This window comes from Eumetopias jubatus, unplaced genomic scaffold (assembly GCF_037043125.1).
Source record: "Eumetopias jubatus isolate StellerSeaLion01/CBP00866 unplaced genomic scaffold, mEumJub1_p1.0 scaffold_8, whole genome shotgun sequence".
Classification (NCBI taxonomy): Eukaryota; Metazoa; Chordata; class Mammalia; order Carnivora; family Otariidae; genus Eumetopias; species Eumetopias jubatus.
In genome coordinates, this window is record NW_028274814.1 from 1864238 (window position 1) to 1880818 (window position 16581).

Consider the following 16581-nt stretch of genomic DNA (forward strand, 5'->3'; position numbering starts at 1 on the left):
CTTCAGCCCCCACCTCAGCCCCTCAGTAGATAGCAGCTTGTCTTCCCGGACCTAATCAGAATCAGAATGTTGACCTAGTACCCTCTTGATTCCCACTACCATTTCTCAGCTGTTCCTCCTCTGTGCCTTTGCAGAAACCCCTGTTCTGTTAAAGCCCAAAGTTCTCAGGTATACCATCCTATATTCATCCATACAATAATTATTTTCTACTTACATCCAGGATGTAAACTGAAGATTTTGACACCTGACTTAAAAGCTTTCCTGTCCGGAGTGTCTGGGGGGCTCAGTCAGTTAAGCGTCTGACTCTTGATTTCGGCTCAGGTCATGATCTCAGGGTTGTGAGATTGAGCTCTGCATTGGGCTCCACCTTCAGTGGGGAGTCCGCTTGAGATTCTCTCCCCCACCCCACCCCCCGCCACTGCTGCTCATACACACGTGCGCTCTCTCTCTCTCTCTCTCAAATAAATAAATCTTAAAAAAAATAAAAAATAAAAAAGCTTTCCTCTCCACTATTTGGTTATGTTCAACATTCAAAGGAAGGACCCCTGCCTTACCCTGATGCCTCAGTCCAAGACTTTCTCTACTCCACTGTCATCTACTTAGCTGGTCATACACTGGACATAATCTGTGTCCCAAACTGCTCCACCTCTGAAATAATTAATCCTGACATCCCACTCTGACTACAATATCCTACCTTCCCAACTTACATCCACCCTCGATTACTCATATCACACCTGCTGTTCTACCACACTGACATCTCCAGACCACTTTCTCTTCCCATCAGCCTCCCATTTTCTTCAAATCCCATCCTATTCAACTTAGAATCCATGGTTTCTCATTTTAATTATGGTTTCCCAATACCCTAAGTTCTCCTGTCCCTTGTTTTTCTGTTGTATCTGCCTGGTAAATACCAATCTCAGATAAAACCAATTCTACCTCCTCTTTGCCTTCACCAAGGCTGATGAACAATACTGCATAAAATTATAAAACAGTACTATTAAGCCTATTGAATTCATGGCTTTTAACCTCAAATAGGCAGCAATCATACTATTTCCCTAGTGAACTTACTCTTCCATTCTCTACAACTCTTCCAAATTTTTCTCCCTCTTCTCAAATCTCCGAGCCCACCTACTACCCTACACTCAATGTAAGGACTTGCCTCCTGTTCAGATGAGAACTCCTTCAATTTCCTGCCACCAAATCAACAAACCCACTTATGTCTACACCCGCCATTTTATCTTGCCTCTCTTAAATTCTTTTATCTGTGCTCTGGATCCCTCTTCAAGGCAACTATATTATCAATTACCCTTCCCCCCGTCCAATGGTCTCCTCTTATCAAGATTTAGGTTCAAGTCTCTTCAATCTCACACACACACACACACACACACACACACACACACACACACACAATCCACCAAAGTCCTTTTCTAGCTATTGTCTTGAACCTCTCTTCTTCCTCACTGCTAAACTACATTAAAGAATTACCAACACTATATCCATTTCTTTATCTCCAATCTATTCCTAGACAACCCTAAACTGACTTCTGCTTCACTAAATTTCTCTAGTAAAGATAACGAATTTGTCACTAAATCTAATGTTCATTTTAAGTCCTATCTGGCTTGATCCCTCAGCAGTATTCAAAACTGTTGGCATCTTCCTTCGTCATGTCATCATATTGCATCTTATGGTCTCATCCCATTCTTTGACAACTCCTCCACAAGCTCCTTTGCTAATTCCTTCTCCTACTCAATGTCAACTTTCACACTGCATGTCTTCAGGGCTCTGTTTAGCCTTTTCACCTCACTCTCAAATTTCCCTTTGTGCATTGTCATCCATTTCTCTAGTTTCAAACACCAGCTTCAGGCTTATCACTCTCAAATCTAGATCTCCAGCCCACAGGTCTCTCCTGAATTCCAAAATCATATATTCAAATGCTATCTATCATCTCCAAATAGGTGCCCTACAGGTACCTCAAACTCAGTGGGTCCAGACTAATCTCCTCCTTCTTTGTCCACAAATGTGTTCCTGCTCTGAGTTTCTTACCTCAGGAAATGCAGCTCCACCATCCATCAGGTGACAACCTGGGTGTCATCTCTAACACCCCCCCTTCATTCCCTACAGCATCAATACCAAGTGTGATGACTCTAATTACTAAAGAACAAGTTAGTCCCTTCTTCACCACTGCTCAATCTCCCTATTCCAATCCATGCTAACGAGTCTCTTTCTCAAGCATACATTTTGGCTTAAAACACTTCAGTAGCCCTCTACTGACAGTAGGATAAAATTCAAACTTCTTACAATAATCATAACCACAACAACCATTTGTTGGTGCTTACCATGTGGTAAAAGCCTACTGGCTTTAATCCTTAACAACTTTATAAGATCAGGATACTTAGTTCTTCTTTTAGAGATAATGAGGTAACCTCCATAAGGAGGTTAAGAACTTAATCTTACCAACAATCTGATCTGATCAGAGTGGCATAGCCAGGTTCTGAACTAAGATCTTTTTCCAAAGTCCATATTCTCAATTACCAAACCAAACTGCCATTCAATCTCTTTCACAATGTGACCCTATTTTACTTTTATGGCCTCATTTTCAGTCACTCTTTTCTTCCCACATTCTGCATTCTGGCCTCCTCATAAGCCAATTCTTTCAAATACACATCCTATGCCCTCAGTTCTAATCTTTTATATCTGTTCTTCTCTCTTCCTGAACTGCCCTTCCCCCCTTCTTTGTCTAACAGGCAAATTCCTACAAGTTTTTCAAGGCCTGGCTGAAGGACACCATTCTCAAAAGCCTATTCTAATAGCCTTGGACAGAATTAGTTATTCTGTTCTGAGTTCCCAAAGCATTTTATGCAATACTTCCATTATAACACTTGTCTAGCATATAATACATTTATTCACAAAGTACTAACACTAGTGTAAGCAACTCAGGGACAGGGATTACATCTTATATTTCAAAGTATTGCCAGTGCCTAGTACAGAACCTACCATAATTGTTAAATAAACCAACTAATCAACTATTTGGGAAGACTATGCAACTGTCAGATGTCACTAAAATGATAAAAAAATAAGGTTTAGAGAGATTAAGTGACTTTCTACAGGGCACATAATAGATAGCATGACAGACAGTGAACAAGAGGTCTTGTGAACTCTAGGGTTCCTTCCACAGCCAGGGCCCTGAGTATTCCAGTTTAGACAGCATTTTATAATAAAGATGTGCTTTTGACTATGCTGCAACTATTGTTACAATCTTCATCCAGATATGCTTTGTCTTTCACACTAGTATGTAGGGACTCTAATTTTATACCATTTGTATTCTTCTAGAGTGCCTAGTATAGTGACCAGTACATGTCATTCAGTACAAGTTTGATACTAAAATCAATTTATTTGAGGGGTGCCTGGCTGGCTCAGTTGGTGAAGCACGCGACTCTTGATCTCAGGCTCATGAGTGCATCTACATTGGATGCAGAGATTACTTTAAAAAAAAAAAAAAAGAATATTTTTTAAAAATAGTAAGTAAAGTAAAATCAATGTATTTGAAGGTAAAAATCATCCACAGAAGAGTAAGCCAGTGCTATCTATTTAAAATATATACCCTATCATTTTCAAGCCTGTTTATTCTACTGATCAATATCCAACTGCTTTCTAGTACAAACCTCTTAAACCCACTAAGAACCAACCCTAGGGCAGGACTCAGGGAAGAAGGTTCAACTAAGAATTAAATGTTCAACATGGGTCAAGCACTATACTAGGCATTTTCAAACAGTATTTCAGTGGGAGATTTAGGACCCAGAACTCAGTGTAAATGATATACATACAACACCAACACCTGAAAATCAGACTCAGTTAGTCCAGACAGAATTCATTTATGAAGTATAAGAGAAAAATCCATTACAGTCCTTCACTGTTCACCATGTATCTTACAGTTAAAACCGAAGAGATGTATCCAAGAATATGTTCCCCAAAGTCTCACTTTTTTTTTTTAAGATTTTATTTTTTAACAGAGAGAGAGAGAGACAGCGAGAGAGGGAACACAAGCAGGGAGAGTGGGAGAGGGAGAAGCAGGCTTCCCAAGCAGGGAGACCGATGCAGAACTCGATCCCAGGACCCTGGGATCATGACCTGAGCCGAAGGCAGACGCTTAACGACTGAGCCACCCAGGTGCCCCAAAATCTCACTTTCTATATCAAATGTTTAAAGTTAATAATCTATAAATTAATTGAGCAATACTTTAATCTTAAACAGTAACCCTTATTAGAAAGACCAATTAGTAATGTTATAAAATATTTAAAAATAAAGACATATAAGATGAAGCAATAAAAAAACTAAAACAAAAACAAAAAGTCCATTAAACACTATAAACTAACAGCAAGCAAAATACTGGCAAATATTTGGTTCCACAAATCTAAAAAAACAGATAAAAATCACCAAAATGGGCATATTTAAACTTATAAATGATTAACAGTAGTAGCAATATTCTTTTCTTATGAAGGTTAAATATTTCTTCTGAAATCTTCTTTATATTATTTAGCAAATCATTTTCTTCTTTGATAGAGAAATAAATGTTATCCCAATATGTTCTAAATATATTAGGATTCAGTTTAATAAAATGTTAAGATAGCCATGTTTTAAAATAATAGGATCCATCCATTAGCACAATTTTCAAAGACTTCTAGGTTGAACTACTTTTAGAGGGGTAGAACTGTGTTTGCTTACTCTGTTATTTTCTAGAACTTTAATAGAACATCTATGTCATACTGCAATAACTCCTCAAAACACTGAAGTATAACAGTACAGTACTGTTTGTACAGTACAACAAAATAGGTAGACAACCCATTATACACCTTCAAGAAATAAATACAAAGGAATATATTCATAAAATTATATTTACAATTATAGAAATACTGAGGCAACTAATGACCAAAGTTATTTAGGCATCCCTATGTGTCAAGAACATATAAGATAAATAACTAGAAGAAAAAAATGAGAAGAAAACATTTTAAAGGAATGCTATCGTTGGTACCTAGGAAAGTGTTCTTAAAAGATGAGAGAAAACAAAGAGAGAGAAATACAGGCTAAATCTATCTAAATGAAAAATAAGGCAAGGGCAGTTTCCTAATTATAATTAAAGTGTTCAATTAACTAACAAACTTCTAAAATCTTAATTGTATCCCATTTGCAAAGACAAACTACACTGTAAAGCAACTATATTTGCCCTTGTAAAATTTTAAAAATAGAATCCAGATGCGAAAGGAAAAATTATTAGTTGTTTGTATTCTTTATTTATAAATAGTTTTACAAAAAAAGTCATAGAAAATTTATTTTCTTTTTAAAGCTAGATCCAACTAATAAACCAGAATGTCTCTGAAAGTAGCCAAAAGAAAACTTGAAAAATTCTATCTGGATTTTTGTAAAAAATTGATAAGGACAATGTTCTGTTTTACATTAGGAACAAGCATAACTTAAAGGCAAGAAGGGAAGAAAACTAAAACTCTGTCCACATCCTTACGTATGGTCTCCTTTCTAAATAAAAAGGCCAGCATGCAACACAAGCTGAATGTTAACGTCCACTTCTCCCCTCCATTGCTTCACAGGGTACAGGGTAGAAGGTGAACACTTCAGTTGAATAGTTGACCACGCTGGGTACATTTATCTTACGACCATATATACACATACATACACATATATACATTTATGGATACATGTCTCTCTCTCTCTACATATGTATCATTCACTTACCCATTAGTTTAACTTTTAACTCTCTAAGCAGAACTTTCAAAAGAACAGAAAAACATATATCCACCTACCTTAGATTTGTCTTAATATATTTTTTCCTTCCACATTTGTTCATTATTAAGACATTTGTAATCAATGCTTTGTTCCTTCTCCGTTTTCTTCTTTATTTATCCTGCAGGAAAAAGTACAGTTGAATTGGGAGATCACAAATTTCATTAAAAAAAAAAAAACTCAAAAATAAATAAGTAAATAAACAAATAAAATCTCTCCAAAGTACACCAGAATACCCCCCAGAACACCCTAATTTCTACAAAACTGAGAAAACAGACTAGGAAGTTAAAACTCTGTATTTTTTTTCCAATCTTACTTCTTTGCAATTTTCTTATCTTCTAGAAGAAAAAATTCAAAAAACGTAAATCATGTGCTATTTATCGGGTTACTTCCTCCTTTGAGAAAGCAGTGCTGTCTGAATCATTGAATATACACTACATATAGCTAATGGTATCAGCTCTATTTTAAAATAATGATCACTTAATAAACTGAGTGAATTTATCGTTTTCTTTTATCATTTTCTTAAATTTCATTCCACTGCAACAAATTTGTCAACCATTTTTTATTTACCTTAAATTCAAAAAGGCTTTTGTCAAAGAATTTTAATCCCAAACAAAATATTAACAGTTCCTTTAAAATCTCCTCCAAAAATCTATTGTCCACTTAAAAAGCTGTTTTTGACACTCTAGCAATTAAACCCCATTTTTTTACTAATATCTTTTAAAAATATATATTTGATGAGCTGAATGAAGTAAAATTGGCAAAGAAAAAAGACAAAGGAACTGGGAGCCCTTAATTCACTGTTGAGGTGGAAAGGATAAATGTGCACAGCCCTAAGGGTCTTCTAGGCATCTTTGCCAGCAATGGTGGGGCTTAGCCACAGACATACTGCTTTCAGAGTTCCCTCCTAAGTGGCCCCTCTAAAATGGTGTCATACCATCCTAGTCATTTTAAAAACTGAGCCAGTAGGTGGGGCGCCTGGGTGGCTCAGTCGGTTAAGCATCTGCCTTTGGCTCAGGTCAGGATCCCAGGGTCCTGGGATCCAGCCCCACGTCAGGTTCCCTGCTCAGCGGAGAGCCTGTTTCTCACTCTCCCTCTGCCTGCCACTCTGCCTACTTGTGCTATCAAATAAATAAAAACCTCAAAAAAAAAACAAAAACAAAAACAAAAAACTGAGCCAGCAGGTTTGCCTAAGGGCACGAGGACAATGGTTATAGCTACCGTCCCTCTGTCCCCCCATCTCCCAGCATAAGGACTACGGGAGATGGTAGGACATTTGAACCAGGCTACCTACAACACAAACAAAAAGCAAGGATGGTGCCATTCCTTTGGATTAAACCTTATTCTGTTATAATCTACTGGTGTTTTACATTGGGATATCTAATCTTCCATAAAAATTGCATAGCCTAGAGGGCAGGGAACAGCACAGAAGAGACAGATAATAAAATGTCCCCACTCTCCAGATTGCAATTTAATGAGACAGACATTTAAACAAAGAACACTGATAATAGTATTTGAATAATAATGATCTTGGCACCACATAAAAAGAGAATTAACTCTAATTTCTATATTTCTCTTGGAAATACCATTTTGTTTAATTTTTGAATGAGTAATACATTCTTATGGTCCAAAATTCATAAAGTAGCAAAAGGTATGCACTGAAGTCCAGTAACAGCTATCCACTTGTTCTTCCCAGAGGCAATCAGCATTGAAGGAAGCACCAGCTTCCAGCCACCACAGCCACAAGATGTCAAAAGGGAAAATGACTAGTCTCATACCAGAATAATGACCATCAGACAAAACTGATTCTGACTCAGGCTTATCAAAGAATGATTTCATCGCAACTACTCTCTAAGAAGTCATCACGGGTTGATTGTCTGCTTGCCAAATCTAAAAGAAAGCTTTCTAGTCCCTATCTTCCTTATATCCCTACAGCAAATTACCAAATTTTCTGCTGCTTGAACTCTTTGAAACACTGTGTTCATGCTTTTCTTCCAAATTATCCAGTACCTTTGTCCTCAATCTTCTTTGCCTACTCTTTAAAGGTATTCCCAGGCTTCCCGTCACAAAAATCCCCCCCCACACACACACAGAGGCTCCCTAGGCTACTTCGTCCTCACTTGATCAGTCTCAGATCTCATCTGCAGTCTAGACTTCTCTCTCCTGAGCTCCAGCCCATCTGCATCTGCCTATTAGGTATCTCTTAATGGTTTGCTCACAGATCTTCAAGCCCCAAATGTTCAAATCTAACCTCAACGCCCTCACTCTGCATCTCTCCTCTTGCGGTACTCTTATCTCAGTGAGTGACATCAACACCGACTCAGTCACCCCATCTGGGAGTTTTCCTCTCCCTTCATTCCCCACTTCCCATGTCCTCAATTCCTGAGGAGACAACGTGGTCTAGTGGTAGCAATAGTGTATGGTATAAAAAGCATTGGCATTGGGGCGCCTGGGTGGCTCAGTTGTTAAGCATCTGCCTTCGGCTCAGGTCATGATCCCAGGGTCCTGGGATCAAGCCCCGCGTTAGGCTCCCTACTCAGCAAGAAGCCTGCTTCTCCCTCTCCCACTCTCCCTGCTTGTGCTCCCTCTCTCTCTCTGTCAAATAAATAAATAAAATCTTTAAAAAAAAAAAAAGAAGAAGTAAAAAGCACTGGCATTGGAAGCTGAGCTGGGTGTTACCCTGCCCTGAGTTCTATCCTTTATTAGCTATGTGATCTCAACAATAATAAAATCTTCCAAGCATTCTTCTCTGTCAAATGGAGATCTTTTTGTGAGGAGAAAATGTAATAACAAACACAAAATGTCCAACTGTGCTTGGAATATAAGCAAAGACCAACCACTACCTAACTTAGCCTCAATAATTTTATCTCCTGTCTGACTCTGCTCCATTCTCTCCATCATCTGACACTGCTTTAGTTCTGAAACTGATTATTTGACAAGATTAAAGCAATAACTGCCTCTCTATAAAGCAATTCGTCTCTCCCTATAATAACTTCACTTCACTCAAACCTCTCTCAACCTCTCTTAGTCTACTCCACTAGACCACAACACTCTATTCAAAATACAAAATCCAAACATGCTATTTATTTCCTTATTCAAAATCCTCCAACAGACCCCTTGCCTTAATAAATAGCCAAAGTTCTGAGCATTATAGTTTGAGGTACTTGGTAGAGGCTTAATAAAGTTTGTTGTAAAAGCATTCAAATTGTAAGGTATACCAATCCTTTCCATTACATTAATTTTCCAGGTTCAAAATTACCTTGTGTGGATTTGTAAAGCAGGAGATCCCATTTTACTAAAGTTTAAGCTGTGCATACTTTGAAAAACTCAGCTGCTTTTTATACTATTGATCTCATCCAAATCTGGTTTTAATGTCCTAGAACATGCTACTCTTTGGTAGACAAGGATTGACTTAGGGTCCTCCACTCCCACATACACAAACACCTGAACAGTTAAGAACTCAAATGTCCTAATATGTTCTCATACTAAGCTAATTACAATATGTATTCTATTTAGCCTAAAACATAATACCCCTTGAATTCATCATATTTCATAATACAGTCTGAGGTTATAATTTTTAAGCTGATCTCCTTATGCCTAAAATCACAAAGGATACTGATGTAATGTCCTGGATACTACCAATTTTTAAAAAAAAATTTTTTTTAAAGACCTATCTGCTAAGGAAACTTTCTCTTTTAGAGTGGAAAGGCATATCTTAGATTAGTTTATTATAGGCAAATAAGAGCTTATACTAAGAGAGAAAAACGAGTTCCAAATTCTTTTGCCTATATGTGAATTTCTGTGCTGTATCTGGAGAAAAGCCATTTATCACACTGGTAAAAATTTTCTATCATATATTAGGTTTAATTACCAAAATCACACCTGGCATTCACCTTACTCTTCATCTGTGTGTTGCTCTATTCACCCTCTGGCATACAGATTCAATTAATTTCATTGTTATCAAGTATCCTTTAATATAGAGCTCTCTATAACAGGTATTTAAAACACATTGATTAGGGGCAGCCTGGGTGGCTCAGTTGGTTAAGTGTCTGCCTTCGGCTCAGGTCATGATCCCAGGGTCCTGGGATCAAGCCCTGCATCCAGCTCCTTGCTCAGCAGGGTGCCTATTTCTCCATCTCCCCCTGCCTGTTCTCTCTCTGACAAATAAATAAATAAAATCTTAAAAAAAAAAAAAAGAATCAAACTTCTTGGGCAACTTTACTAGAATATAAAAGCTTACCTAACCAACTTGCTTGTCCCCAGCCAACTCTGTATGAACCAATGTTCTCCATTTCTTCTATAAAACCTACAGTATAGCTAATGCCCATAGTCATTCTCTAGTGTTCCCAAGCACTTCTGTTTCTAACAGCTGTGGTGGATGCTTAGCAAGAGTTAGTCATATTTATCACCTAACTTGATTATGCCAGCTACACTTACTAAATTTGGAATTGTTAAAAATAGAATGTTAAATTATTAGATTTATTTTTTTAAAGATTTTATTTATTTGACAGAGAGAGAGACCGCAAGAGCAGGAACACAAGCACGGGGAGTGGGAGAGGGAGAAGCAGGCTTCCCGCGGAGCAGGGAGCCCGACACGGGGCTCGATCCCAGGACCCTGAGATCATGACCCGAGCCGAAGGCAGACGCTTAACGACTGAGCCCCAATTATTAAATAGATTTAAAGAGCAGCTTCTGTGAGAACTAAATTGATTGCTTTGGAAAGACAAAGGCAGGCTGCTTTTAAAAATCCTGCTTTGGGGCTAGATTTGGGGGAGAAGCAGGCTTCCCGCGGAGCCGGGAGCCCAACACGGGGCTCGATCCCAGGACCCTGAGATCATGACCCGAGCCGAAGGCAGACGCTTAACGACTGGCGCCCCAATTATTAAATAGATTTAAAGAGCAGCTTCTTTGAGAACTAAATTGATTGCTTTGAAAAGACAAAGGCAGGCTGCTTTTTAAAAATCCTGCTTTGGGGCTAGATATTACAGTTGGAAAGAACTATAAAATGTTGGGGAAATATGACAAATATGTCGAGTTCTTTACAAAGACACTTGCAAAACAACCTAAGTTTGCTCTACTTTCAAGAACCCAAAAATGGAAATTGTAAACTATGCATTGAGATAGTTTTTGCAGGAAGGGTGGGGGGAAACAAAAACAAAAACAAAACAACCAAAAAAACCCCACGTTGCAATTAGAATAGTCAAAATAAAAAGGAAAGAATGTGGAATAGAAGGCGATACACCTCTCATGGAAGCAGGAAGAGAAAGAGACCACAGGAAAGTGTATCTGTTTCTCTGGTTCCGGGATGAAGCAAGGTTTTAGTTCCTTGAGAAAGTAATCTTCAGAGTCAATCATGATTTAAATAACAATAGCGATAAGGTTTGAAAGAATATGAAGTGCATATAGAGCTGTTCTTTTCAATCACATCAATTAAAAAACTAGGGAGAAGGCAGGGCTGGGTAGAAGAGAGAAGTAATTCCAAAGAGCCAAATACCTGAAGTTGGCAGGGATGAGCCTATGCTTACTCTGCATTTTACGCGAAGGAGAGGAGTACAGGAGAAACAAAGTGGGAGAGTAGTGACAGGAAATTATACCACTTTTAGTTTTGTAATGATTGTGAAACAAAGTTAGAATAACTTTCAAATAACATTCTTTATACTGTTGTGTAAAAACAGAAGTAGCCAGAAGCAGTACTTATAAATAATTGAGACACTTGCAAATAACGTCTTTAATTAAACATGAATCATATAGAAAATCAGGTGGCTTTTAATAGAGTCAAGGCCACTCCAATTTAATTGCCTCAGATACCTATTATTTAAGAAATCTTAACGCTTTATAAAAATCACCAAAGGATTAACTATTTCAGCCTCTCTTTCTCAATTGATTCTCCACCTGGCACCTGCTTTTGGCTATTTCACAGTCAATGAACAGCAAAACTGGCTGGTAAGGAGGAAATGAAAAATAAAATTCAAATAATCATGGCCTATCTCCACCTCTCCAAATACCACCCTCTCCACCACCACCACCACCACTTCATGGAAGGAAACAAAATTTAAAATCTTCTGTGGGTTATTTGCTTGACTAGAGTCATTGCTGGGTTTTCCTGTTCATATTGTTATTTCATTACTGCATTTTAAGTACATTTCAAAACACTTACCTACACAAAGTACAACTCTAGTAACTATTAACTAATAAATCTGGAAAAGAGTAGATAAGACACTTGAATTAGCTAAAGTTCAGAGAAATGAATTTCAACGTTACTATACTTACCTAGATTGGTCCTATTGTGTGTATATGAACAAAACTGCTACCTCTCTAAGTCCAGAAACATGCTTAAATAGGTTAATTTTAACACCTCCATCAATTTTAAAAGGAGTGAAAGCATCCCAACTGTCCATATACAGTATCATAGGTCTTTATGCATGATTCAGTTTCTCCAATACCTGAGCTAGAAGCTTTTATAATATCAATGTTAGAATATAAATTCCACTTTAAGACATTTCAAAGCAAAAAAATAATTTTTGTGCTATCAATGAAAAAACCTGAGGTTATTTGAGATTATGAACAAAACTGTATGACACGGAGGCGCCTGGGTGTCTCAGTCGTTAGGCGTCTGCTTCGGCTCAGGTCATGATCCCAGAGTCCTGGGATGGGCTCCCTCCTCAGCGGGGAGCCTGCTTCTCCCTCTGCCCGCCGCTTCCCCCTGCTTGTGTGCCCTCTTTCACTGTGTCTCTGTCAAATAAATAAAATCTTAAAAAAAAACAAACAACTATGACACGAGTTAGGATGGTCTAATTTTAAGTCCGCTGTGTTAAAAAAAAAAAAAAAAAGAGCTTCAAGAAGATAACTTTGAAAAAACTGGTTTTGGGAAATTCTCAAATTATCAGAATCACACGAGCTCCGTCATTAGTATTTCACACGACCGACATTTAATGGGTCTGGCTGTATCACTGTTCAGAAAATACACGTGAAGACGATTCCCACTTTGGGAGAACTGGGTGCTTCAAAAGAGCCTCACAAAAAAGCTGCTAGTAAGGTTTTCTAAGAGGCAAGTATCCTCCCTTACCAGTCAGACAGTTATTCCATCAGTCTTTAAGCAAAACTCCCACATAACTTCCTAGCCTATGTTTTTCTTCAAAACTGTTTTATATACCCCTTGCCAACAATTTTCTCTAACACTCCTGGGAAAGCCAATCAAAAGATGTGCAAGATTAAAAAAAAAAAGATATGCAAGATAGATGTTGTAATTTTTAAACTTCACTGTAACAGAATTATACCAGTAAGACTCAAGTTGTCTTCATGAGTAGTATCAAGATAAAATCCCACTAGTGTTATCCTTAAGTTTTCCTTTTCATTCCCTCTTATTCTCTACTGGATATCCTAACACGTTAGAAAAAGAAAACCCATGAGTGAAAGGATTTACTCTTACAAACAGTGTACTCTTTATTAAACAGTTCTCATGGTAGAAAGTATTTGAAAAACCTTAAATATTCTTTAAAAGGAAATTAACAAAATGATTTAAAATGTTTATTTCTACCTGTGTGTAATGGATAAAAAACATAACCCCTGAAATTTTTACTTTTATGATCTATCTGTACTGATAATGTTAAAATTGCATTCAATGTACAGTAACTTCTCAAAGTTGACTTTTATATATGGAATCCATTAGTTCAGTAAAGTAGAAATACTTAACAGAATTCAAAGACATTTCAGGCTTACTTCCTTAATGACCAATGTTGACTGCACGTCAAAATATCAGTGGTTCAGCTGTGAAGTGTTTGCATTGCTCAGTTTTACTTTTAAAGTCTATCTAAATGGAACAGGACATTTGAGTGCTTTCCAATGGCCTACTACATCAACAATAAACCTGGCTCAATTTTCTGGCCCAATATTAACTTGCAGAGAATATCAAGTTAGGGAAAACAGATCAGAAATATGTACCTACTGGTCAAGTTTCAGTCAGGATTCCTTATGTGTATTTATAACCTGAACCTCTTCCCTACTTTTCATGGACTTCTAAAAAAGATTTCACCTTTTAATCATGCAATAACTTGCCTCAGTAGGAAACTAAAGTGGTCTATGGAGTCTGGAGTTTCTTGAATTCATCAGTAGAAGCAAATTTCATTTACCTTCCAGGAAAAAGCAAAAACAAAGACTGAAGAGCTCCTCTGTGTTTATACATCCAATAAAAATTTATTCATATACTCTTACAAGATATGTACACAAAACATCAGTGTAATTACAACTTCACACTCACCAAAATGATTCCAGGTTGACCAGCAAGTCACTGGGAAAGCATCTGCTTACACTGATCTACTTATAGATTCATACCAAAAATGTTTGTGTAATTATCAACACTTAATATGACAATGCTTTAAGTGTTCACTCATTCAGGATCAAACCCATAAATATCTTTCTAAAAGTTGTATCTGGATCACTAAGCAGTTCTTTAAACATTATTTTTTTAATACTTAGCTTTTATTGGCCAAAACACTCTGCAATTTAACTTCCTTGGGAGAAAAAAGTTCAAAGATTTAAAAACTATGAAGGGAAAGCAGGCTGTTATCCAAAAATAGGACCAAGAGTAGGAGAAAAATGTGGTACCCAAAGGAAAAAAAACAGAGAACGTGAATTATTAATGTAATCTAATACAATTTTCATACCGGACCTCTACCGCCGTGCATCTAGGTTTATATTTATTTAAAGGGAAGGCGGCTGCACTCTCATCAGCCCGCCAAATTAGGCTTGAAAGGAGGAAATTTTAAGAAGTTACATACCTAAGAGGTACTGTTAAAAGGGGCTCTCGGTTTTAGTCAGACCTTCAGGCTGATCCTCTAAGTCAGAAGTGCTGAAAATTTGATCGTAAATTGACAGCTGCTTTACTAAGCGCCGTGCAGGAAACGTCTCGGCGATTTTAAAGTTAGGGATCTGGTATACGCGCAATAGACAGGAGGATAAAGAACTATGCTGAATAATGTGTCTATTCCCTATTCAGCATGTTCTGGGAACATTGCTAGGTGGGTTCTAAAAAGGCACAAATCAAAAGTAAAGAACAAGAGAGACTGCAATTTCTATCAGCTGTCACGGTTTTGTTCCTTCTTCGCAGCTATTATAAAAGTCTTCGCACTATTTGATCAGCTCTGTCGTGTCTGGGGACTAAAGTGACTCAACATAGGTGTCCCCGACTCATGTTTCGGAGAAGAAATGGGTTAACGCTGATTTATATCTAAACGGAATACATAAAATTGAGATAAAGGTGCTACTAATCGTCGGCTGTGGTAAATAAAACCAACGTCCTTACTTCTCGTTTCTTTTTCTTCTCAAAGAGGGAGGACCACACTCATCAGAGCAATATGGCTTTTTCCGAAAGACTTGTCCAACTTGTACCAAGTTCAAAAGGAGTCAGAGAGGGAGAGCAGAGGAGCCCGCTTCCCGCTCGGGAGAGCTCTGCCACCACCCCGAAGGCAATCCGCGAGCGGAGCAGGAGACGGGAGCGGCTGCCGCGCCGCGGGGAAGCCCCGGGGTCGGCACCCCCGGCCGCGCAGCTCCCGCTCTCCCCTCGGCCCCGGGGCCCCCGCGCCCCCGCTCCGGGGCCCCGACGCCCCCGACCCTTCGACCCGGCTCCGCTCCACCTCCTGCCTCCGCCTCCTGCGCCGCGCCGCCGGCTCCGAGGTCTCTGGGTCCGGGGCCGGCGCGCCACTTACCCGCCGCGATGGGATTTACGTAGCGGACCTCGTCACTGATTACGGACGGGAGGAGGTGGAGACGACGAGCCCGACCGCCGCCCAGCAACCCGGCGCCGGCGGCGGCCCCACGTCGCCCCCACGTCAGCTCTGATGCGGCAGCCGCGACCTCCCCGCCGAGCCGGTACAAAAAGTAGCGCAGCAGCCGACCGAACCGCGTCCTCGCGGCCCGCCCTCCCCTCCCCTCCCCTCCCCTCCCCTCCCCTCCCCTCCCCCACTCCGCGACTGCCTCCCCGGGGACGCCCGGCGGGGGAAAAAAAAAAAAAAATCCAAGCTCGAACTCTGCCCCCTGCCGGCCGCCAGCGGGAGTGCAGCGCTGACAATCCAACAATTAAATGGAACGGGGGAGGGGAGGGGGGAATGAGGGACCAGAGGGCGGGGCCTAAGCGGTGGGGAGGCGGGGCAAGGCGAGGCCTCAGCGTGGAGAGGAGGACCGGGGCAGGGGGCGGGGCCGGGAGGAGGAACTGGGCTGCGGGGGCAGGAAGACCGAGTCCAGGGCTGGGCCTGTGGGGCGGCCTGGAAACCGGAAGCGGCGCCGCTGCGCGCGCGGCGGAAGGCTAGTTAGCTGCAAGCAAAGCTAACGGCGGCCGCTGTCGCTTCTATCTCGAGGTCGCTTATTCTCTAGACTGCCGGCTAGGGGGCTCCAGTCCCAACCCAAGCTGAGGTCCCGAGCTTTGTGGGTCTTTCCCGGCCAAGGGCACGTCCTGCGGAGCCTTAGGGCTGCCGAGCGGACCCCTGGGGCATCCCCACCCCCGCGCTCCTGCAGTGTCTGCCATCCTGAAAAACGCTTGTAGGTCCCGGTATCCCTCTGGACTTGAGCCTTCAGGGAAGTCCAACTGGCTGTCCTTGTTCCCAGCCTGCTGCTGCTAACCCAGTGACTTTGTGCGTCAGGGTCGTGGGCAAACAGCGATAGAGTCCCCACTTGGAGATGTGACAGGAAAGGAAGGCTTTTGGTGAAAAGCAAAAATTCCTGCCTGGTAAAGAGGAAAGTTTAGTCTTCAGCCAGTGGAAACCGAGGGCTTCCCAGTAAGCGGAACGTTTCTGA

The 16581-nt window shown here is 40.1% G+C and overlaps 1 protein-coding gene across 15 annotated transcripts in view; it reads right to left on the reverse strand.

The window, feature by feature from the left end:
• Positions 1–15705, reverse strand: part of CREM (cAMP responsive element modulator) — a 74337-nt gene extending 58632 nt beyond the window's left edge. For 6 of the 15 annotated variants that reach the window (XM_028120895.2, XM_088025754.1, XM_028120893.2 and 3 more), the window contains exons 1-2: positions 15498–15705; positions 5814–5914 (exon numbers count right to left, since the gene is read on the reverse strand). In XM_028120895.2, the coding sequence (XP_027976696.1) occupies positions 5814–5857 (44 nt within the window). In that variant the 5' untranslated portion in view covers positions 5858–5914; positions 15498–15705. Of the gene's footprint in view, positions 1–5809; positions 5915–11950; positions 11991–15094; positions 15456–15497 lie in introns of those variants that run through there. The other 9 variants (XM_088025757.1, XM_028120886.2, XM_088025752.1 and 6 more) reach the window with 8 other exon arrangements.
• Between the last annotated feature and the right edge of the window lie 876 nt (positions 15706–16581).